The 26,101-nt window shown below is 47.3% G+C and overlaps 1 protein-coding gene across 1 annotated transcript in view; it reads left to right on the plus strand.

Annotated features, from left to right (window-relative positions):
- LOC144606538 (double C2-like domain-containing protein beta) overlaps window positions 1-26,101 on the plus strand; it is a 231,945-nt gene that overhangs the window by 80,819 nt on the left and 125,025 nt on the right. Inside the window, exon 3 of the mRNA XM_078422791.1 lies at window positions 4,302-4,376. Within this exon, the coding sequence (XP_078278917.1) occupies window positions 4,302-4,376 (75 nt within the window). The remainder of the gene's footprint in view (window positions 1-4,301; window positions 4,377-26,101) is intronic.

Raw genomic sequence — 26,101 nt, forward strand, 5'->3', positions numbered from 1 at the left:
GACAGAAAGGCTAGTGTGGGAGTGGGAGGGGGAGTTAGAGTGTTGAGCAACCGGGAGATCAGGTAGGTTTAGGCGGACCGAGCGGAGGTGTTCAGCGAAACGATGGCCGACCGAGCCTGCGCTTGGTCTCGCCGATACGCAGGAGTCCACACCTGGAACAGCGGATTGAACCCGGGTCTTTGCGTGTCTGGCGGCAACTCTACCGCTGCGCCACCGTGCCGCCCTTACGTATATATTTGTACTTTATCAGTGCCATGGAAATGTTGCATCATTTAGCATTTCCTTCCACAATAATGTTACGGTATCAGTACAATAGTTAATACAATAGTTCCACAGCTGCATATTAGCCACCCTGGGCCATACATCGCAAGGTGACTTGAACTATGTTGTTAGTTAAACAAGGCAAATACAATCAGGGAAGATCCCAAATGATCGAATCAGCAATGTGATAATATAATGTGGGCCATCATTAATCAAATCTAAACTGTTTAATCATTGCACCCATGGTGTTGATAATGTAATTTCATCTTCTACATTCTCCTGGCATACACAGACTGTTACTCTTGATTATTCAGAATGAGAATTGATGGCATTTATTTTGTAGCCGCGATTGAATTGGAATACGTTAAAAATGTCTTGTCTTCAAAAGAAAATCGTGATTTTCAGGGCTGGTATGGTTATTGGCATTTATTGATTGAAATGACCTTCAGATCTGTCTGCTTTTAGACAAATCTTAGATAGACACAAAATGCTGGAGTAACTCAGCAGGTCAGGCAGCACCTCTGGAGAGAAGGAATGGGTGACATTTCGGGTTGAGACCCTTCTTCAGACTGATCAAAAGACTTTTTCAGACCGACCCGAAACGTCACCCATTCCTTCTCTCCAGAGATGCTTGCTGCCTGTCCCGCTGAGTTACTCCAGCATTTTGTGTCTATCTTCGGTTTAAACCAGCATCTGTAGTTCCTTCCTACACGTTTAGAGAAATCTTCAGCTCCTCATCATTCTTCTTTAGTTGTTGTCATTTCCCCCAATCTTCTCATCCTTGAGTTCTTGATCCCTGTCCCTTTCGTGAGCATTGGCAGCTTCATTAAATGATTCCAAAATTGAGATGCTTCACATGTGAGCTGACCACCAACAGAGTTGAGCAGAATCCAGTTTTTAACCTAAGGGCCCATGCACCATCCAATTCCGCAAGAAATTTCACTTCTCTGTTTAGTTTTGTCACATGTACCGAGGTACAGTGAAAAGCTTTTGTTGCGTTGTAAGCAGTCAGCAGAAAGACAATACATGATTGCCATCGAGCTGTACACTTGCAGTGTACAGATACATGATAAGGGAATAGACAATAGACAATAGGTGCAGGAGGAGGCCATGCAGCCATTCGAGCCAGCACCGCCATTCAATGTGATCATGGCTGATCATTCTCAATCAGTACCCCGTTCCTGCCTTCTCCCCATACCCCCTGACTCTGCTATCCTTAAGAGCTCTATCCAGCTCTCTCTTGAATGCATTCAGAGAATTGGCCTCCACTGCCCTCTGAGGCAGAGAATTCCACAGATTCACAACTCTCTGACTGAAAAAGTTTTTCCTCATCTCCGCTCTAAATGGCCGACCCCTTATTCTTAAACTGTTTTATAACGTTTTGTGCAAGGAAAGCCAACAAAGTCTGATCAAGGATTGACCGAGTGCCACCAATGAGGTAGATAGTAGTTCAGCACTGCTCTCTGGTTGCGGTAGGATGGTTCAGTTGCCTGATAACAGCTGGGAAGAACTGGAGCTGTGCGTTTTCACACTTCTATACCTTTAGCCTGATGGGAGAGGGGAGAAGAGGGAGTGGCCAGGGTGCGACTGGTCCTTGATGGCGCTGCTGGCCTTGCCGAGGCTGCGTGAGGTATAACTGGAGTCAATAAAAGGGATTCCAAAAGGGATCCCACCACTAGCCACATTTTCCTCCATCCCTTTCTGCCTTCCGCAGGGACCGTTCCCTCCGCAACTCCCTGGTTAACTCATCCCTGCCCACCCAAACCAACCCCTTCCTCAGGTACCTTCCCCTACCACCGCAGAAGATGCAACACCTGTTCCTGCACCTCCTCCCTCGACTCTGTCCGGGGACCCCGACAGTCCTTTCAGGTTAGGCAGAGGTTCACTTGCACCTCCTCTAACCTCATCTACTGTATCCGTTGGAGAATTTCACCAAAACAAGTATCTGATTGGTGATCCACAATTAATTGATTCACACTTTATTGTCACATGTTACAGTGAAATTCTTTTGTTTTGCACACCGTACACAAAGTATTCAAAGAGTCGCCACATGAAGGGCGCTGACAAAGTTACTCTTCAATGTAGTCCCAATGGTCCCTCTTTGTCCTTGGTGGCCCCCATTACGCCAGGCCATTCTTCGTTCTATAAAATTCTTAAGGGGTTGGACAGGCTAGATGCGGGAAGATTGTTCCCGATGTTGGGCAAGTCCAGAACTAGGGGTCACAGCTTAAGGATAAGGGGGAAGTCTTTTAGGACCGAGATGAGAAAACATTTCTTCACACAGAGAGAGTGGTGAATCTGTGGAATTCTCTGCCACAGAAGGTAGTTGAGGCCAGTTCATTGGCTATATTTAAGAGGGAGTTAGATGTGGCCCTTGTGGCTAAAGGGATCAGGGGGTATGGACAGAAGGCAGGTACAGGTTACTGAGCTGGATGATCAGCCATGATCATATTGAATGGCGGTGAGTACAGGCTCGAAGGGCCGAATGGCCTACTCCTGCACCTATTTTCTATGTTTCTATGTTCTCTGTAGCCCCCCCCCCCCCCCGCACCAAAAAAAAGGGTCCCTCTTTGCTCTCGGAAGCATGTCCTTGACCAACCTCCGGCACCCACTGCAGGCCCTACAACTAGTAACTGTGAGGCTTTTGACGCCACAGTCTGGTTCAAATACGGGTATTGATAACAATGACTTTGAACGTTACTTCTAACCAGTGTTTTTGTTACCAGATTTTGGTTGCCCCAGAATGTGATATTCATGATTGTGTTTTTTTGTTTCTGTTAAATTGTGCAATTAGGTTTCTTCATGTGAAATGCGCTAATAATCCTTTCATAATAAGCATTAAAATCTGTTTTTTATGTTTAATTACGTTTCTGGAAATCTGCCAATATAAATTATGGAATTCAAACGTTTAGGACTTCAAACGAGCCTTATTACATTATTGAAGGTCTGAAGAAGGGTCTCGACCCAAAACGTCACCCTCCAGAAATGCTGCCTGGTCCCGCTGAGTTACTCCAGCTTTTTGCGTCTATTTTCAGTGTAAACCAGCATCTGCAGTTCATTCCGACATTGTATCACTATTCCCATGTTCTTTCTCCCCAAAGTCCTTTATCTGAATGTGGTATTTGGGTGCTCCAAATACCAGATATGAATCGACATATTTTACCAGATATGAATCGACTAGTGGCCTGCAATCCACTTAATTGCAATTCCCATGATTAAGTTTAAGAATAAGGGGTAGGCCATTTAGAACTGAGATGAGGAAAAACTTTTTCAATCAGAGAGTTGTGAATCTGTGGAATTCTCTGCCTCAGAGGGCAGTGGAGGCCAATTCTCTGAATACATTCAAGAGAGAGCTAGGCTAGATAGAGCTCTTAAGGATAGCGGAGTCAGGGGGTATGGGGAGAAGGCAGGAACGGGATACTGATTGAGAATGATCAGCCATGATCACATTGAATGGCGGTGCTGGCTCGAAGGGCCGAATGGCCTCCTCCTGCACCTATTGAGAAAAAAAAAAGAAGAAAAAAAAAAAAAAAAAAGTTGTGTAGGAAGGAACTGCGGATGCCGGTTTAAACAGAAAATAGATCCAAAATGCTGGAGTAACTCAGCGGGACAGGCAGCATCTCTGGAGAGAAGGAATGGGTGATGTTTCGGGTCGACACCCTTCTTCATCTAACATAGCACTTCAATGAGCTCTTGTCTCTGTGCTGAACAGGGATAACAGGGATAGTATCGGTCGGTGCTGTCCCCATTTTCGAGTGTTCTGCCCAGTCTGGAGAAGGGTCTCGCCCCGAAACGTCACCCACTCCTTCTCTCCAGAGATGCTGCCTGTCCCGCTGAGTTACTCCAGCTTTTTGTGTCCACGTGTTCTGTGTTTTCTCCAAGCTCGGTTGCTAAGAACCGCACAGTCGGGCACATCTGTTAAGCAATGGCAACAGTGTAAGTGGAGCAATTGTTCTGGGGTCAATAGGTATTCATAGACAAATGTGGTGCATTAATCGGCCATCAATAATGTCAATGTATTCTCACTTCTTTCTCGAAAGGGCCTCAAGGCGATGGACCACAATGGGCTTGCTGATCCATACGTCAAATTGCATTTGCTCCCGGGCGCCAGTAAGGTAAGGTTATGGTTTAAAACCAGTCGCGTTCTCAGCTGCATCGAGTGGGAGAGTAGAGATTAATCTTATCCATCACCAAGATATGAAATGCACTGTAAATCCACTTGGAATCACAGATGAAAATCTGCTTTCACTTGTTGACGGAGAGCTTTTGTAATGCTTTGGACTATTTTTAGTGGGCAGGCTGACTGCACACAATTGCCTGTAATGCAGTCGAAATTGGTACCTAATTGAGAGTTTAACTCGGATTACAGGATGGCTTGTTCGGGTAGACGAACAAATGGCACGGTGGCGTACCGTACGATGAATGATGCTTTCACACTGCAGCTGTACATCTGACGACAGTTTACAAGAACAAAACTCACACCATCGGGGGTGAATTCAGCCGGTCAGGCAGGTTCCAGTCTGAAGAAGGGTCCTGCACCTACCCACATTCTCCAGAGATGCTGCCTGACCCGCTGTGTTCCTCCAGCACTTTGTGTTTTGCTCCCGATTCCAGCATCTGCGGTTCCTTTTGTCAATAATTGCAGCAGAAGGATAGGCAGTAGTTCATTAACGATGGACACAAAATGCTGGAGTAACACAGCGGGTCAGGCAGCATCTCTGGAGAACCTGTGGGTAGGAGCAGGACCCTTCTTCAGACTGGTTTGTAGCCTACAATCAGTCCAAAAAAAAGAAGGGTCCTGATCCGAAACGTCACCTATCCTTTTCCTCCAGAGATGCTGCCTGACCCGCTGTGTTACTCCAGCATTTTGTGTCTGTCTTCGGTCTAAACCAGCATCTGCAGCTCCTTTCTAGTTGACTTTTGATTTTAGAGATGCAGCGTGGAAACAGACACTTCAGCCCAACAAATCCACGCTGACCAGTGAACATAACCTACACAAACTCGGGACAGTTTATCTACAAACCTGTCCATCTTTGGAGTGTGGGAGGAAACCGGAGAAACCCATGCGGTTGTAGGGAGAACGTACAACCACGCAGGCCACGGGGAGAACGTACAAACTCGGTACGGACAAGCAGGCGAGGTCAGGATCCAACCCGGGTATCTGGCGCTGTAAGGCAGCAGCTCTACCGCTGTGCCACCATGCTGCCTGGTTCTGAATTTAAATTGCACTTTAGCTTTAGCACAAAAAGAAGTGAAAAATAAATTGTGGGGAGCAGTTTTCCGATTGGACTTCCCTACCGCACACCAGACAAGATGGATAGTCATGGACAATGTAGCCAGGATATGCTGACATCTACAGGTACTGAGTAAAGCTCACCATTGTGTCAGATGTAACTATCGTGTCAGCAACGCCATAGTCGACCTCCAAACATATGGGAAAACCGGGAAGCAAAATGGATGTATCCCATCACTTTCCAATGGCACGTTTCATTCAACTCAAAATTGGGGGGCAGTATGTAATTAATAGAGTCATAGAGTCTTGTCGTTTGTCAGCAGAAAAGCAGGACTTTGGCTCAGCTCATCCCTGCCAACCACGTTGTGTGTCAACGTTGACCTGTTTGCCCATGTTTGGCCCATATCCCTTGGTGGCACAACGGTAGAGTTGTTGGTCAATAACCAAAGTCTGTAGTCTCTTTTTTGCTCTGGTTTATTTTCACCCACATGTTTAGACCGTAATGTTGTATCCTTATTGTTTTGATGTGTTTATGCTTTATTCTTAATTGTTAACTGTGTGTTTGTGTTGTCATTTGTGAGCGGAGCACCAAGGCACATTCCTTGTACGTGCACATACTTGGCCAATAAACTTATTCATTCATTCATTCGTTCATTCATTCATTCATTGCCTTGCAACGCCAAAGACCCGGGTTGGATCTTGTCTCTGGGTGCTGTCTGTGCAGAGTTTGAGCGTTCTCCCCGTGACCTCCATGGGTTTGCCTCGGGTCCTTTGGTTTCCTCCCACATTCCAAAGACGTACAGGTTTTGTAGGTCAGCTGGCTTCGGTAAAGATTGTAACTTATCCCTGGTGCGTAGGACAGCGTTAGTGTGCGGGGATCACTGGATGGTGCAGACTTGGTGCGCCTAAGGACCTTTTTCCCGTGCTGAATCTCTAAACTAAACTAAACCTTGGCTATCCATGTACCTGGCTACATGCCTTCTAAACCTTGCACTTGTACCTGTTACTGTGGATTTCTCCAGCATATACCTACCATATACCCACCAGCCTCTGTCAGAAAAAGTTTCCCCCACATGTCCTGTTTAGATTTTTCTCCAATTGGCATCGGTAAATAGTTAGACTTAGACTAATTATCGGGATTAAAGGCCTTAACTCCACAGGGACTGACTATCTGCAGCCCAGGGGTGGGTTGTGGAGATGGTGCGTACATTGTTCATCGTCTACAAAGTTCCATAGATCCTAGAATGATTCCTGTGGATCGGAAGTTAACAACTGTTATTTGTTATTCAAAAAGATAAAGAAGGGAACGGCAGACTAGTCCAACATTCACGGTGGGGGAAATGCTGGAACCTTTAATGAAGTAATTGGCAACAAGGGGAGATCATGTTTGAAAAATACTTTGGGCGACACAAGAAACTGCAAATGCTAAAATCTTGAGCAAGGGCTGCAGGAACTCGACTCAGCAACTGTGGGGGGAATGGCAGAAAGGTGAGAGGAGTCAAAAGAGAAGTTGTTGAGGGTGAGGACAAGTCTATCCAGGAGGAGCAAGGGGAGAATGTTGGTTGATTGAGTTTCTGCTGAGGGAAGAAACAGAGGAACCTAAGGTCTTCCCAGTGAGGTCTGAAGAAGGGTCTCGACACGAAACATTGCCTGCCCATTCCCTCCACAGATGCTGCCTGACCTGCTGAGTTCCTCGTGGAACTTTGTTTTGAGAAACATTTTAGTTTTTTGATGTTGTGACCGTCAGACCAGGTAAGGACAAGCCAGTTGATGTAGTGCATCGGAAGATCTCCCAGAGGGCATTTAAAAAAAAAAATCATCAAAAAATACTTTATTCAAGAAATGAATATATGCAAAACATGTTCCTCCCAAAACTCCATCCGGAGTTCTCGGAGGCTATACATACATTCAATACAGATTCTGAAGAAGGGTCTCGACCCGAAACGTCGCCCATTCCTTCTCTCCTGAGATGCTGCCTGACCTGCTGAGTTACTCCAGCATTTTGTGAATAAATACCTTCGATTTGTACCAGCATCTGCAGTTATTTTCTTACACATTCAATACAGATATTCAATACACCAATTACACAAAATTACCCCCACTCTTGCCACTCATGTGGCTCACTGGCGTGGAATCCCTGCCTTTATTTTGAGGGGTATGCCACGCCATCTGTCGTTGGTGGAAAGGTTCTTCTGGGCCAACACCTTTGACCACAAGTGCATCGGGCAGTGGTCAGCACGGAACATCCTGCAGCACTGCAGGGGGATGACTCCATGGATCCTGTGGCGTGGTTCCCAGAGCAGACTGCCCAGCTTGTCTGGCAAAAAGCCTCAACACCAGAACTCACCAACAAGCACCAATAGATAGACAATAGACAATAGGTGCAGGAGTAGGCCATTCAGCCCTTCGAGCCAGCACCGCCATTCAATGCGATCATGGCTGATCACTCTCAATCAGTACCCCGTTCCTGCCTTCTCCCCATACCCCCTCACTCCGCTATCCTTAAGAGCTCTATCCAGCTCTCTCTTGAAAGCATCCAACGAACTGGCCTCCACTGCCTTCTGAGGCAGAGAATTCCACACCTTCACCACTCTCTGACTGAAAAAGTTCTTCCTTGGCTGGCTGGCGGTGAGGGGAGCCCTCCCAGTCAGATCCTTCCTGCACCACCGGAGCCTGACTACCAGCGCACGCTGCCCTCGGGACGGCTGAGGAAAGACATTCTTGCCACAGAGGGAGTACAGAGAAGGTTCACCAGATTGATTCCTGGGATGGCAGGACTTTCATATGAAGAAAGACTGGATAGACTCGGCTTGTACTCGCTGGAATTTAGAAGATTGAGGGGGGATCTTATAGAAACTTACAACATTCTTAAGGGGTTGGACAGGCTAGATGCAGGAAGATTGTTCCCGATGTTGGGGAAGTCCAGAACAAGGGGTCACAGTTTAATGATAAGGGGGAAGTCTTTTCGGACCGAGATGAGAAAGCTATTTTTCACACAGAGAGTGGTGAATCTGTGGAATTCTCTGCCACAGAAGGTAGTTGAGGCCAGTTCATTGGCTATATTTAAGAGGGAGTTAGATGTGGCCCATGTGGCTTAAGGGATCAGGGGGTATGGAGAGAAGGCAGGTACGGGATACTGAGTTGGATGATCAGCCATGATCATATTGAATGGCGGTGCAGGCTCGAAGGGCCGAATGGCCTACTCCTGCACCTAATTTCTATGTTTCTATGAGACGGTTGTCTCCCAGACGGGATTAATAAACAAATTTGGAACGCATGAAATTGGTGCTAATAGATTGGTGTGGACTTGGATGGCACTAGGAACTTCCCTTTGCTTCAAAGCCGAGGGGCGGCTAAAGAAACAAAACTGTTTATGTTGGGTTTTTATAAATATTGTGTTTAAATGCATATATATATTTTAAAGTCTATTTAAGCATTTTTCTTTTAACTTTCTTAAATTTTTGATTATTTGAAATTTATTTCATGGCTTGAATATTTCAAATTGATTTTGAATGTTTCTGATCATTATTAACTGATTTTTGCTGTGTTTGACAAGCAACTAAGCCAGAGCTTTGTTGGCTGTCAAAGTCTTTTGCAGACATCAAATTTCTTCAGCGTGAAGTATAAATGGAGTCAATGGAAGGGAGGTTGGTTTGTGTGTGAAAACCTTACCCCTCAGATTCCCATTAAATCTTTGCCCCTTCACCTCAAACCTATGTCCTCTTCACCTTAAACCTATTGTCCTCTACGTTCACAATAGCTTTCAGTGGGAAGCCATTTCCCATCCTTTGCCTAGTGTCACACATCACAGGAACAGCAGCCTGAGATTGATGCTGATGCTGAAAGAGGTTCAAGTGTGGGAGAGCTGTTTCATTTGGTGCTCCTGAGCATTCTGCGTTCCAAAATGTGTGGGGATCAGGTAACTCCCTGTCCCATAACTGTGTTTACCATTCAGAGGAACTTTATGCCAAATGTTGTTTGGAAAATAAGGTTGAGTGGAGATTTGATAGAGGTGGTTTCGATGTAATAAATTACCAAGGGTAAAACACCAAGGGTATACAGATTTAATATGTTGCCAAAAGAGGCAATGAGGATTTTGAGCGGAGACCAGCTACGATTATTCATTGTTGGCAGGAGTTTTGGATACAGATTATTGCTTGAGAAGACTGTGGGGACAGAGCATGGGAGTGATGTTGATGTGATTTCTCTTCTGAAAGCTAACTCAGAGTCAATGAGCTGAGTGGGTTTTCATTGCAGGAAAAATGCAACAATTCAATGAAAAAAGTGAAAGACTTTGACAGCTGTTAGACCAAGATGTCAAAGTGTTGGATTACTGGCTATCAACACACAACATTAGTTTAGTTTAGTTTATTGTCACCGAGGTACAGTGAAAAGCTTTTGCATGCCAACCGATCAGCGGAAAGACAATACTTTATTACAATCGAGCCGTCTACGATGTCTACATGATAAAGGGCATAACGTCAATAAAGTAAGAAACGCTGTTGTTGGAGCAGAGGTTTAAAAGAGTTGAGTGTATGTAAAGCGTGACTGCAGATCCACTTCGGTGACCAGCACACAAAGAACCGTCTGGCTTGGGCGCCATCTTGGATCACAATGGCATTTCCTTCAGGGTTATTCAAAATACATTAGCTGCCATAATGTTCCAGAAACATGGGCATCTGTTGTGTTTCAAGGGTTTCAATCCTACTCAAGACTAACTCAAGCATCCAATTTGCTTATCATGCTTGCTCATTAGTAGAAACAGGCCCTTCGGCCCAACTTGCCCACACCGGCCAACATGTCCCAGCCAAACTCACCCCACCTGCCTGCATTTGGCCCATATCCCTCCAAACCTGCCCCATCCATGTACCTGTCCAACTGTTTCTTAAACGTTGCAATAGTCCCTGCCTCATTCTGCAACAAAGCGCAATCTTACAAAGCAAATTAAACTCATTGCTCTTTACGCAATGATGAATTGAAAGGCTTTCACTCAAGAGTTACTTCTAATAAATCTAACGGCAATGGACGTGAAGGTGTGCTCCTGCTCACAATGGATGGATTAGGCTTTGTAACACAGATGATTCCATAACGCAAGCCTGCGGGATGTGGAAGGAGGCCAGAGCACCCAGAGAAAGCCCACACGGCCATGGGGAGAATGTTAAACTGTACACAGACAGCACCAGAGGTCAGGACTGAAGCTGGATCTGTGGAGCAATGAGACTGCAGCTGCATTAGCTTGGCCACTGTGCCATCCATAGTCTAGATTACTAGGTTATTATTGACAAGGTTCATTGAGTCACCATTCAGAAATCTTTTCCTTTGGCAGTTCTTTGGGTTTCCGAAGGATCTGTGTGGAGATCTCCTCCTTCTCCAGAGTTACTTCTCAGCATCTTCCATCATTCACTCTGCTCATTGAAATTACCAGCAGATATGCTTCCACATTGAAATCCTGGCAAATATATTTCAACTACAATCTTAAACCATATGCAGAATAGTCAGAAATATTCAGACACAAAAAGCTGGAGTAACTCAGCGGGACAGGCAGCATCTCTGGAGAGAAGGAATGGGTGACGTTCTGTGTCGAGACCCTTCTTCAGACTCGAGCCGAAACATCCCCCATTCCTTCTCTCCAGAGATGCTGCCTGTCCCGCTGAGTTACTCCAGCTTTTTGTGTTTATCTTCGGCTTAAACCAGCACCTGCAGTTCCTTCCTACACAGTCACGAATGTTTAGTTTAGTTCATTGTCACGTGTACTGAGGTACAGCGTAAAGCGTTTGTTGCGTGCTAACCAGTCAGTGAAAAGACAATACATGATTACGGTGGCACGGTGGCGCAGCGGTAGAGTTGCTGCCTTACAGCGAATGCAGCGCCGGAGACTCAGGTTCCATCCTGACTACGTGTCCTGTACTGTAAGGAGTTTGTACGTTCTCCCCGTGACCTGCGTGCGTTTTCTCCGAGATCTTTGGGTTTCCTCCCACACTCCAAAGACGAACAGGTATGTAGGTTAATTGACTGGGCAAATGTAAAAATTGTCCCTAGTGTGTGTAGGATGGTGTTAATGTGCGGGGATCGCTGGGCGGCGCGGACTTGGTGGGCCGAAAAGGCCTGTTTCCGCGCTGTATCTGAAATATGAAAATATGAAAATAAATATAATATGATTACAATCGGGCCATCCACAGCGTACAGATTCACGGTGAAGGGAATGACCTTTAGTACTTGACAAAGTCCAGTAAAGTCCAATCAAAGATGGTCCATGGGTCTCCATTGAGGTAGATAGTAGCTCAGGACTGCTCTCTAGTTGGTGATAGGATGGTTCATTTGCCTGATAACAGCTGGGGAGAAACTGACTCCGCTATCCTTAAGAGCTCTATCCAGCTCTCTCTTGAATGCATTCAGAGAATTGGCCTCCACTACCTTCTGAGGCAGAGAATTCCACAGATTCACAACTCTCTGACTGAAAAAGTTTTTCCTCATCTACGTTCTAAATGGCCTACCCTTTATTCTTAAACTGTGGCCCCTGGTTCTGGACTCCCCCAACATTGGGAACATGTTTCCTGCCTCTAACGTGTCCAACCCCTTAATAATCTTATACGTTTCGATAAGATCCCCTCTCATCCTTCTAAATTCCAGTGTATACAAGCCCAGTCGCTCCAGTCTTTCAATATATGACAGTCCCACCATTCCGGGAATTAACCTAGCAAACCTACGCTGCACGCCCTCAATAGCAACAATATCCTTCCTCAAATTTGGAGACCAAAACTGCACACAGTACTCCAGGTGCGGTCTCACTAGGGCCCTGTACAACTGCAGAAGGATGATGGTGTGTGAATCACCGTTGTGACGGGGAGCAGTCGAGTGACGGGCTCGTATGTATACTTCATACACTACTGAGCTATAAAAGATTTACACGAGGCAAGTATTGCATTTAAAACAGGCCTGGCAGATAAGGAACTGAGTCTTTTGAGCAGCAGCCTGCAGGGTCTGCCGGCGATCCTGGAAAAGATAAACTGCTTTGTGTAATCACACACGAGCATTTAATAGTTTTGCTGTTAACCAAGGCAGTATCAGAGCATCTACATTAAACCTCTCGGTGAAAATGCATATAAAACGTGTTGGAGTACTTACAACGATGACCTGTCTCTCAACTGGAGAAGGGAATGAAGCTTTGTGCCTGCATTTTACTTGAGAGCGAATGAATGTTCTGTTTCTCAAGGACTTTTTTTATTCTGAAGGAGGGTCTCGACCCGAAATGTCTCCTCTCCAGAGACGCTGCCTGTCCCTCTGAGTTACCTCAGCATTTTGTAGTCTTATCTTTTTATTTGTTGGCGAGGGCATCGTTGGCAAGGCCAGCATTGATGGCCCACCCTGGTTGTCCAGGAAGGTGTGGCTGAGCCCTTCAGAACTGGATGAGGCACCTTGTCTTTCGGTACGCCTCTTCAAGCTCCTGCCTTTCCCACTGAGCTCATCATTGCTCCAGGATCGCCTTGTGGGTTGTTAATACTGGAAGACAGAAATAGATGCTGGCCCGTGAGATTGCGGTGGAATACGTTTCTGCTGCTGCTCTTAGTCACAAGTTCTCGGAGCAGAATTGGGCCATTCGGCCCCATCAAGTCCACTCCGCCATTCAATCATGGCTGATCTCTCTTTCCCTCTCAACCCCATTCTCCTGCCTTCTCCCCTGACCCCCTTACTAATCAAGATTCTGTCAATCTCCACCTTAAAAATATCCATTGACTTGGCCTCCACAGCCATCTGTGGCCATGAATTGTTCTACATGTTCCACAGTGCTTCATGGATATCTTGCTTTGAACTGCCAGACCTGTTCTATATCCATTACAATTCCTCAGTTCTATCCATACTGACTCTACATCTCCTGATTCTATGTCACCCCTCGCAAGGGACTGAATATCATTCATTGCCAACAGAACTACCCCACCCCCTCTGCCCACTTGCCTGTCTTTTCGATGGTACGTTTACCCCTGAATATTCAGTTCCCAGCCCTGGTCCTCTTGTAGCCATGTCTCTATAATTCCCATGACATCAAACGTGCCAATCTCTAACTGAGCCTCAAGCTCATCCACTTTATTTCTTATACGTCACGCATTCATATTCAACACTTTAACTTCGGTATTCACCTCCCCTCTCACATTAATTAATGCCCCTGACCTTACTCTCTTATCCCTTCTCGAACTTTCCTTCCCATTAATTCGGGACGCTTTTGTAACTTTTCCTGTACTCACTTCGCCTTTAACTCCATCTTTATACTCCCAATTTGTCAACCCCTCTCCCCCGCTATTTAGTTTAAACCAAAGATACTAGAGGAGCAAGATGAACCACTCCATCGAAATCGCCTATACTGAAGTGTAGTAGGCAAAGGAGCCATTTTAGTAGGCAAAACCCGCCATTCGTTATGCCTCTCACAGTGTAATCAGTGTTTTGGGGGAACAGTACGTGTGATGATACCATTAAAATACAGAATATATCTCATCTATCAATTCACAGATTTTTGTTATTTTTCTTTTTAAATGTTTCTGCAAGTTTCTGCCTACTAAAATGGCGCCGTGACTTACTGCGGTTTTTAGGGTCGAGTGGTCTATCTTGCTCTGCTCTAGTATCTTTGGTTTAAACCCACAGGTGTAGCACTAGCAAACCTGCCTGCCAGAATGTTGGTCCCCCTCCAGTTAAGGTGTAACCCATTCCTTTGACGCTGTCTCTCTAAACAATAGACAATAGAAAATAGGTGCAGGAGAAGGCCATTCGGCCCTTCGAGCTAGCACCGCCATTCAATGTGATCATGGCTGATCATTCTCAATCAGTACCCCGTTCCTGCCTTCTCCCCATACCCCCTGACTCCGCTATCCTTAAGAGCTCTATCTAGCTCTCTCTTGAATGTATTCAGAGAATTGGCCTCCACTGCCCTCTGAGGCAGAGAATTCCACAGATTCACAACTCTCTGACTAAAAAAGTTTTTCCTCATCTCTGTTCTAAATTAAATTAAACTAAACGAAACTAAACTAAACTAAACTTACTAGCGACAATGATTCACAGCTGTCATTTTGCTGGGGAGTTGGTATTCAAAATGTGCAAGATTGTGGCATACAGGTGAGGAGTTTACACTCCAGACCAGCTTTGCATGCTGTGAAAGAATGAGGAGTGATGTGGAGAAGTCAGCTGCCTGACGTTAAACAGTTCAGACCTTGCTGCCTGACTTTGGGGCCAGGGCCATGGCTCAGTGAACCATTGACAACCATTGGTGGTGATTCCTCAGGGGCAAACCAGCCCCAGCACAAAATATGGAAACATGGAACTGTGGGCGCTGATTTACAACAAAAAAAATCCAAACACAAACTGCTGGAGTAACTCAGCAATCCCCAGAGAACATGGATGGTGACATTTCAGATCGGGACCATTCTGAAGACCCGAAACGTCACTTATCCATGTCCTCGAGGGATGCTGCCAGTCCCGCTGCGTTACTCCAGTACTTTGTGTCTTTTTTTTTAATAGCCCTTTTCGGCACAAACTGGGCATTATACACATGGCTCCTAGTTCTGGCCTTGCCTGCACATGGAAGCTTTTTTTTCCTCTGTATCTCCCCTCTCGAATACTTTCATGCCCTTGAAGTTTTCAATCAGCTCAGTATTTAGAAGAGTGATGCGCTTAGTTTAAGTAGCATACAACCATGTACGATCCCACATTAACCTGGGAAACAGCACTGGTATGGCGAGTCCGAAACTTGTTGATTGTAGAAGAAGTTTATTGCAGCCGCAATATTCGAATACAGAGTTAAACAACAAGGTAAAGGACAACCATCACAAACTTACTGTCTTCTTCGAAGACTTCGCCGAACTACCTAATTCGGGCGCCAAACGCGCACATGACATCGCTGGCCAATCAGCGATGTCGCTCCCTGGACCAATCCCCATGGTCGCGTTCACACGTGACCTCGCTGGCCAATCCGAGGGTTCGACGACCTGGACCATTCTCTATGGTCGCTACATGACCCCCCCCCAGAACCCGAGGTGCGGAACCTAGCAGGGAGCCGGATTTCGCGACCATAACGAGTACGGAGAGGGACAGCCTGAACCACAGGAGCCGGGGGTTCCGGACTTGGCGGAACAGCCGGAACGGGAGGTCCTGGAGGAACTACCGGAACGGGGGGTCCTGGAGGAACTGCCGGGACGGGGGGTCCTGGAGGAACTGTCGGAACGGGGGGTCCTGGACTGAGCAGAACTAACGGAGGTCGGCCTCTCCTAGGGGTTTGACCGACCAGGACTGGTTGATCCGGATCCAAATGGGCAGGTTTGAGCCGGGACACCGAGACGAGCTCACTCTTGCCGCACATGTCTAAGGTGAAGGTAGCCGTTCCCTTACGCAAAACCCGGAACGGCCCTTGATAGACCCTCTGCAATGGGGCACGATGGGAATCTTTTCGCAGAAAAACGAACTCACAGTCCTTCAGGGAAGGCGGTTCATGTACCATGGGACACCCATGACGTGAAGTCGGAACTGGAGCCAGGGAGCCCACCCGTTCCCGGAGAGATGCTAACACTGATGGGACTGTAGGCAGCTGGTCTGAAGGGTCCGGAAACAGATCTCCGGGTACTCGAAGTGTCGAGCCATATACTAGCTCTGCGGACGATGCACCGAGATCTAGCTTAGGAGCAGTCCGGATGCCCAAAAGAACCCAAGGGAGCTGGTCTACCCAGTCCGGGCCTTCAAGCCTTGCACTGAGGGACGCCTTAAGTTGGCGGTGGAACCTTTCTACGAGTTCATTTGCCTGGGGGTGATATGCAGTCGTGGGTTGTAACTTGGACCCGTACAGTTCTGCAAGCGCGGCCCAGAGGGACGAAGTGAACTGTGGCCCTCTGTCAGTGGTAATAACTGCCGGGACCCCGAAACGAGCTACCCAATGAAGGGCCAAAGTCCTAGCACAAGACGCTGACGAAATATCAAACAATGGGAAAGCCTCTGGCCACCGGGTGAACCGATCCACCACCGTGAGGAGGTGGGTGTAGCCCCGGGAGGAAGGCAAAGGCCCGACCAAATCCACGTGGATGTGGAAAAAACGAACTGCTGGGACCTCGAAATCCTGTACGGGGGGCTGGACGTGGCGCTGGACTTTAGCGGTCTGACAGGGAACGCAGGAACGTGCCCACACCGCTACCTGTTTCCGTAGGCCATGCCAGACAAACCTCGCTGCTACCAAGGCAGAGGTGGAGCGGATGGACGGGTGCGCCAGCCCATGAATGGCATCGAAAACCCGGCGCTGAAGGGAGGGCGGTACTACCGGCCTGGGACGGGGAAGAGAAACATCGCACCAGACTTTTGTGCCCTCCGACCCACAAGCTACCTGGGCCAACTTCAATCCCGAAGTGGTGGACCGGTAAGCCGAAACGGTATCCGCTAGAAGCTGTGCCTCCGCAAGCTCCTGGGGATCCACTTCGCAGTCCACCGCCGAAATAGGGGGAAAAGCGGGTCTAGACAGGGCGTCAGCAACGGCATTAAGCTTACCCGCGACATGACGGACATCGGTGGTAAATTCGGAGATAGCAGTCAGGTGCCGCTGCTGGCGGGCCGACCATGGGTCAGACAATTTCAAAAAAGCAAATGTTAATGGTTTGTGGTCCGTAAAGGCCACAAATGGGCGGCCCTCGAGGAAGTACCTGAAATGACGAACAGCTAAATAGAGAGCCAGAAGCTCTCGGTCAAATGCGCTATACTTCAGCTCGGCCGAATTTAGTTGCCGGCTGAAAAACGCTAAAGGCTGCCAACGGCCACCGACCTGCTGCTCCAGAACCCCGCCCACCGCCACGTCAGAGGCGTCAACCGTCAGGGCCGTGGGGGCGGAGGGGCTCGGATGGACCAACATGGTGGCGTCTGCCAAGGCTGCCTTAGCTGCTGTAAAAGCCGACTCTGCGGCCGGGGACCATATCAACTCTACCGGTTTTCCCGCAAGGCACTGGAAAAGTGGGCGCATGACCCGTGCAGCTGCCGGGACGAACCTATGGTAGAAGTTAACCATGCCTACGAACTCCTGTAGCCCTTTTACTGTGGTGGGCCTGGGAAATGCCCGGATAGCCTCCACCTTCTCGGGCAAAGGGGAGGCGCCGGCAGGGGTAATTCTGTGCCCTAGAAAATCAAGAGCAGGAAGGCCGAATTGACATTTGGAGGGTTGGATAATGAGCCCGTGGTCTTGGAGCCGCTGGAACACGGTCCGCAAGTGGGCCTGGTGTTCCTGCACTGAGGGGCTGGCGACCAGGATGTCGTCTAAATAAATAAACAAAAAGGGTAAACCCCGGCCCACGCGGTCCATCAGTCGCTGGAAAGCCTGTGCCGCGTTCTTTAAACCGAAAGGCATACGCAACCATTCAAACAACCCGAACGGAGTAATCGTTGCAGTTTTTTGTATGTCCTCCGGTCGCACCGGGATCTGGTGGTATCCTCGCACCAAATCGATTTTGGAAAACACCACCGCTCCTTCCAGCCCAGATGAAAAATCCTGTAGGTGCGGTATGGGGTAGCGATCAGCCGTGGTGACAGCATTGAGACGCCGATAATCGCCACATGGTCTCCACCCCCCAGATGCCTTGGAGACCATATGTAACGGCGAGGCCCACGGGCTGTCAGACTGACGGACAATTCCCATTTCCTCCATCTTCCTGAACTCCGCCCGTGCCACCACCAGTTTGTCTGGCGGTAGTCTCCTGGCCCGAGCGAAAACGGGAGGGCCTTCGGTGCGGATGTGATGGACCACGCCGTGCTTGGCCGAAGGCGTGTCAAAACGTTGGATGAGCAGCTCTGGAAACTCTGCCAGAATCTCAGCATACGAGTCGGGGGCCGCAACGACGGCCTGGACAGTAGGGCTGGGCGAGGAGGCGATTGTCGGAGCGACGTGCTCATCTTCGGCGGAGGGTCGGAGGTCGTTACCGCGGACATCAGGAACCAGTGAAAAAGCCCAGAGAAAATCTGCGCCCAGGATCGCTTGTTTGACGTCGGCTATGATGAATGGCCATTCGTACGTGCGGAGGCCGAACACAAGGGACATCTTCCGTGTACCGAAAGTGCGAATTGGGCTGCCATTAACCGCGATGAGGGTGGGACCTGTCTTACCCGATCTGGTTTCGAGGTCGGTCGGCGGCACTATGCTGACGATGGTTCCCGTGTCTACCAAAAATTCTGTGTCCGTGAATCGATCATGGACATAGAGGCGCCGGTTCTGGCCAATCGTAACTGCCCCTATGTACGATCGGCCGAGGCATTTCCCGCGAAGGTACAAGGCAAACGGCAGTTGCGGGATTCGTTACCCCATCGTAGGTGATAATAGCACCAGCCGCGCTTGTGCGGATCTTTTTGGCGGGCTTTCGGAGAATTGGCGGGAGATGTGGCGCCATCTTGCCGTCGCTGTGGCGTGGTCACTGATGTCGAGACCTTGTTGATCGAACCGCTTGCCTTGTTTTTTGCCGCTATGAGCGCGTCCGCTTTCGCTGCATATGCTTCGGGGTCCTTAAAAGAACAATCCGTGAGCAGCAGTCGGACATCCTCGGGAAGTCTCTCGCGGAATGCCTGTTCGAACATAGGGCAATCCGTATGCTCACCGGCTAGCATCATCATTTCGGACATGAGGACGGAAGGCAGTTGGTCTCCAAGATCCGGTAGGTGCAGAAGTCTTGCCGCACCACCATGCTTATTAAACCCGAAGATTCGCAGTAATACTTTCTTCATGGTCTCGTACTTGTTTTCCGCAGGTGGATTCACGATGAACCGTATCACGCGCTTGGTTGTGTCCGGCGATAGAGCGCTGACGAGGTAGTAGTACATCGTGGATTCGTCCGAGATCTTCTTTATATGAAATTGAGCTTCGGTGTGGATAAACCAAGCTTGCGGTGCGTGCGTCCAAAACAACGGAAGGTGAACGCTTGCCGCGCTTAACTCCGGTGTGCCTGGCGCGGTCATCGTCAACGAGGCGTCGGGCTCCTGCTTAGTCGGTGATCGTCCAGATCACGTCGGGGTCACCAATATGGCGCCTGGCCCGAAACTTGTTGGTTGTAGAAGAGGTTTATTGCAGCCGCAATATTCGAATACAGAGTTAAACAACAAGGTAAAGGACAACCATCACAAACTTACTGTCTTCTTCGAAGACTTCGCCGAACTACCTAATTCGGGCGCCAAACGCGCACATGACATCGCTGGCCAATCAGCGATGTCGCTCCCTGGACCAATCCCCATGGTCGCGTTCACACGTGACCTCGCTGGCCAATCCGAGGGTTCGACGACCTGGACCATTCTCTATGGTCGCTACACTGGATTGATAATACCTTTCAGTCTGAAGGTCAGCAGATGCCAAAAGCTTTCTATTTGAAGGTTGCCGAACTTCAACTCCTTTTCAAAGCTTTTTTGATAGACTGTAGCTGCCTCAATCTGATAGTCAGAGACACTTAAAAGCAAATTAACAATGAAGTAAGTCATTAATTTAAATTAGTAAAATTAAATGAACAATTAAATCAAAAATACGTAGAAACCGTCCAAAAAAGCAGTCGCAATGAAATTAGAGCCAGTCTGGGGGCTGGTTATTGACAGGTATAACAAACTAAAAATATAAGCACATTTGTTTCTGCCAGAACCAAAGAAGATATCGAAAACAACATTAGCACAAATATCCAATGATATGGTAAAAAAAACAAGCAAATAGAAATAATTTCCCCCTCCCTTTGCTTTCCTATCCATCGGGTGCCAGTGGCAGAACGAGTGAAGGTTTAGGGTGGTGGTTTAGTTTAGTTTAGAGATACAGCACGGAAACAGGCCCTTCGGCCCACTGAGTCCGTGCCGACCAACAATCCCGACCAGCACACTGACACTATCCAACACACACTAGGGAAATTCACATTTATACCAAGCCAATTAACCTACAAACCTGCACGTCTTTGGAGTGTGGGAGGAAACCGATGATCTCGGAGAAAACCCACGCAGGTCACGGGGAGAACGTACAAACTCCGTACAGACAAGCACCCGTAGATCGAACCCAGTCCCGTGGCGCTGTAAGGCAGTAAGCTCTACCGCTGCACCTAGTAGGTGCTGGAATTGTGAAACAAAGACAAAATTGCTGCATAAGGTCAAGTCCTAAGTGATAGGAGTAGAATTAGGCCATTCAGCCCATCAAGTCTACTCCACCATTCAATCGTGGCTGACCTATATCTCCCTCCTAACCTCATTTTTCCCCCATAACCTCTGACACTCGTACAAAGAAGAAGTTGTCATTTGTTTCTGCTACTTGGCCAATTCCTCAAAAGCTTTGTAGATTATTTAGAGTCAAATTAAATGCTTAAAATTACCAATTTACTCTTCGTTCTTAATTGATTGCCAAGTAGGCATTAGTACGGTGAGAATTGCACAGTGCTGGATTCGGCAAATGAACAAATAATCGACATCTTCTCATTCCTGTAATCAGTGAGCACTGATGTGCGGCATATTCAGGCATTATAATCAGCAGTCGGCATGCCCGCCCGCGTGCCTTTTCAATTATCCACTTTTCGGACTTGGATCATTTACCAAAATAAGTTCCTCTAAGCATCAGATAATTTAATGTACATGTTGGTTTTTTTTAAAATCTAAGGCATTCGCTTAATTGGATTAAGAGCCATTTTATTTGAGTGCATTAACTGATGACAGAAGTCCAGGCCACTGCTAGGGAAAAGCTAATTATGCGGCACTTCCATTTGAAAATTCTCGTTGGTGTTTTCAGATTCTTCCACAGCCTCCCACTGCATTCACTCCGTCAACTCTGCCAGCAACATCACCCACCAAGGATCCTGCGCTCCCCCTGATTCTCACCTCCCGAGCCTCTCTCATTCATGTCTGTCTCTTTAGTCACCAACGTCTGGTATCTCCTCCATAAATTCTTCCAACTTTTCACTGCTCTTTCGTAGCGAGTCATACAGCTCAGGAACAGACCTTTCAACTCACCAAATCTAGTTTGGGGGGGGGGCAGCACGGTGGCGCAGCGGTAGAGTTGCTGCCTTACAGCGCTTGCAGCACCGGAGACCCGGGTTCGATCCCGACTATGGGCGCTTGCCTGCACGGAGTTTGTACGTTCTCCCCGTGACCACCCGGGTTTTCTCTGAGATCTTCGGTTTATCATCATATCATATCATATATATACAGCCGGAAACAGGCCTTTTCGGCCCTCCAAGTCCGTGCCGCCCAGTGATCCCCGTACATTAACACTATCCTACACCCACTAGGGACAATTTTTTAAAAATTTTTATTTATTTATTTATTTATTTATTTTTAATTTATTTTTTATTTTTTTATTTTTTTTTACATTTACCCAGCCAATTAACCTACATACCTGTACGTCTTTGGAGTGTGGGAGGAAACCGAAGATCTCGGAGTAAACCCACGCAGGTCACGGGGAGAACGTACAAACTCCTTACAGTGCAGCACCCGTAGTCAGGATCGAACCTGAGTCTCCGGCGCTGCATTCGCTGTAAAGCAGCAACTCTACCGCTGCGCTACCGTGCCTCCCACACTCCAATTTGCAGTAACAATTAATCTACCGATACACATACAGACTGGTAGGCTAAATAGTGTAAGAAAATAACTGCAGATGCTGGTACAAACCGAAGGTATTTATTTCACAAAATGCTGGAGTAACTCAGCAGGTCAGGCAGCATCTCGGGAGAGAAGGAATGGGTGACGTTTCGGGTCGAGACCCTTCTTCGGACTGATGTCGAGACCCTTCTTCAGACTGATGTCAGGGGAGGGGGCGGGCCGAGGAGCCCACCCCCTCCCCTGACATCAGTCTGAAGAAGGGTCTCGACCCGAAACGTCACCCATTCCTTCTCTCCTGAGATGCTGCCTGGCCTGCTGAGTTACTCCAGCATTTTGTGAAATAATTACCAGATTTGTAGGCTAATTGGCTTGGGTTTGTATTCTCGGTATAAGTGTAAATTGTCCCTAGTGTGTGTAAGCTTGTGTTAATGTTTGGGCATCGTTGGTCTGCATGGACTCGGTGGGCCGAAGGGCCTGTTCCACGCTGTATCTCTAAATCCATCAAGCACCCATTACACTAATCCTATATAAATCCCAATGTATTCACTCCACACTCCCATCAACTGCGTTTAAGATTCTGCCTCGCACTACACACTGAGGGCAATTTGCAGTAACAATTAATCTACCGATACACGTGTTATGGGGTTGTGAGAGGGAACTGGCGCGCCAAGAGGAAACCCATATAGTTAGACTTTAGAGTCTACTTTAGACTTTAGAGATGTAGCACAGAAACAGGCCCTTCAGTCCACCGAGTCCATGCCAACCAGCGATAACCCCATGCTCTAGGACTATCCCACACACAAGGGAAATTTTACAATTAACAGAACCCAATTAACCTACAAACCTGTTCTGCTTTTGAGTGCAGGAGGAAACCAGAGAACCCAGAGAAAACCCGCGCAGTCACAGAGAGAACGTACAAACTCCATACAGACAGCTCTCTAGTCAGGATCGAACCCGGGTCTCTGGCACTTTAGGGCTGAACTTTATCGCCACGCCACCGTGCCGACCTTGTTGCAAGAGAAAAAATGTGACATAGGTTAGGATTGAACCCTGGTCACTGGAGCAATGGAGCTTTAGCTCTACCAGATGCACCACTGCAATCATTTCCTCTTTCAAGATGCTCGCTTTATATATACGCTTTTGTCAAAGAACATTTTCATCTGGCAGCATCTCCTAACTTGGTTTAGGTCAAATTTTGTTTCATAATCCTATGGAGTGTGGTGGAATAAATGACTACATTGGAAATGATTATAGATGAACATGGAAATTGTACAAATGCAGTCAAACTCTACTCTCACAAAGAATTCTATCAGGACACAGAAATGAGTGAAATGTTACGGTATTTGAAATAAACATTTCTCGACTGCATTCTTAACATTACCATGTAATAACAATTATTAATCTTAGGGTTTTGACAGGGATGAAAGTTATGAGGAAAGCACAAAGTGTTGCAGTAACTCAGCAGATCAGATAGCATTGTTGGAGAACATGGATAGGTGATGTTTTGGGTCGGGACCCTTCCTCCAGCATCTGCTTCTAAATCACGAGGAAGTCCATTTAGTCTTCAGTTTGGACAATTAGAACCTGCGGTAGTCATTTAGGTTTTAGTTTTAGAGACACAGCGTGGAAACAGGCCCTTTGGCCCACTGAGTCCACACCGACCAGCGATCCCCGCACACCAACACTAACTATCCTTCACACACTAGGGACAATTTACACTTGTTCCAAGTCAATTAACCTGCAAACCAGTATGTCTTTGGAGTGTGGGAGGAAACCGAAGATGTCGGGGAAAACTCACACAGGTCATGGGGAGAACGTATATCATATCATATCATATATATACAGCCGGAAACAGGCCTTTTCGGCCCACCAAGTCCGTGCCGCCCAGTGATCCCCGCACATTAACACTATCCTACACCCACTAGGGACAATTTTTACATTTACCCAGCCAATTAACCTACATACCTGTACGTCTTTGGAGTGTGGGAGGAAACCGAAGATCTCGGAGAAAACCCACGCAGGTCACGGGGAGAACGTACAAACTCCGTACAGACGGCACATGTAGTCAGGGTCAAACCCGGGTCTCCCGTGCTGCAAGCGCTGTAAGACAGCAACTCTACCGCTGCACCACCGTGCCACCCTGATTTCTGGTGTAACCCCAATCCAATTCATATTCAAGGGAGGGTCACCTCCGGGAATTGCTACCTATTATTTAGTGATACAACAAGAAAAGTTAATTTGGAAGGAGCACCAAAATATAGGATCTTATATAAACATATAAAATTCTTAAAGGATTGGACAGGTTAGGTGCAGGAAAATTTTTCCCGATGTTGGGGGAGTCCAGAGCCAAGGGTCACAGTTTAAGAGTAAGGGGTCGGCCATTTAGGACTGAGATGAGGAAAAACATCTTCACCCAGAGAGTCGTGAATCTGTGGATTTCTTTGCCACGGAAGGCAGTGGAGGCCAATTCACTGGATGTCTTCAAGAGAGAGTCAGATTTAGCTCTAGGGGCTAAAGGAATCAAGGGATATGGGGAAAAAGCAGGAACAGGGTACTGATTTTAGATGATCAGCCATGATCATACTGAATGGCGGTGCTGGCTCGAATGGCCTACTGCACCTGTTTTTCTATCTTTCTATGTTTCTATATCAAAGATTGAACATGTTGCCTATGCTCCCAGCCAATAGCTTATAATGGGCTGGTGGTGAGTCAAAGGACCAGTGTATGATGTGCTCAATTTTGTTCTATATTGAAGGAAAATAAATCTGATCACAACATGTTGCCTCATTCTGCATTCGACTGTTTGGGCTCATTGTCAATTCAATATCTGCCGGGTTCATGGCTTAATTGGCTCATTTCACCCATCTTGGACAATAAAGTTCAGTTAATTTTAGTTTATTGTCACGTGTACCGAGGTACAGTGAAAAGCTTTTGTTGCGTGTTATCCAGTCAGCAGAAAGACAATGCATGATTACAATCGAGCTATTTACGGTGTACTGATACATGATAAGGGAACAACGTTTAGTGCAAGGTAAAGCCAGCAAGGTCCGATCAAGGATAGTCCGAGGGTCACCAAAGAGGTAGATAGTAGTTCAGCACTGCTCTCTGGCTGTGGTAGGGTGGTTCAGTTGCCTGATAACAGCTGGGAAGGAAATGTCCCTGAATCTGGAGGTGTGCTTTTTCACCCTTCTATACCTTTTAAAGGGTTAAAAGGTTACATACCCTACAAAAGGTTTTGCACTGAAGTAATGAATAAGGTATCTAAAGAAAAAGTTGTGTGTCTAAGTAAGAAAATTATTTATCCCCACGGACAGAAGAATCCTCACGACTCTTTCAGTCCTCTGATTATTCTCAACGTGCGGCACGGTGGCGCAGTGGTAGAGTTGCTGCCTTACAGCGAATGCAGCGCCGGAGACTCAGGTTCCATCCTGACTACGGGCGCCGTCTGTACGGAGTTTGTACGTTCTCCCCGTGACCTGCGTGGGTTTTCTCCGAGATCTTCGGTTTCCTCCCACACTCCAAAGACGTGCAGGTTTGTAGGTTCATTGGCTGGGCAAATGTAATAGTTGTCCCTAGTGGGTGTAGGATAGTGTTGATGTGCGGGGATCGCTGGGCGGCGCGGGCCCGGTGGGCCGAAGGGCCTGTTTCTGCGCTGTATCTCTAAATCTAAAAAAAAAAATCTAAAAACATGGCATCTGGGTCTCATTCAGATATTCGTTGTTCACAAACCTCAGTGGAATTGACTCCTCCACACTCACCACATTCAAAACATCACTGAAGTCTCACCTGTTCAGGACTGTCTTCAACCACTGAAGGTCACCCCACCTTCTGTCTCCTTTCTCTGTTCGTTTACTTATTTATCTATTTATTCACTTCCCTATGTTCTCTAAATCCCTGTAAAGCGTCTTTGAGTATATGAAAAGCGCTATATAAATGTAATGTATTATTATTATTATTATTATTATGCACAATATTACCTACAGTCGCACGTAAATCGTTCAATCATCAAAGTAATTTTTTCCCCTGTAGATTTGGTTTAGATTCTTGTCACGTGTACCG

Source organism: Rhinoraja longicauda, chromosome 26 (genome assembly GCF_053455715.1).
Source record: "Rhinoraja longicauda isolate Sanriku21f chromosome 26, sRhiLon1.1, whole genome shotgun sequence".
NCBI lineage: Eukaryota > Metazoa > Chordata > Chondrichthyes > Rajiformes > Arhynchobatidae > Rhinoraja > Rhinoraja longicauda.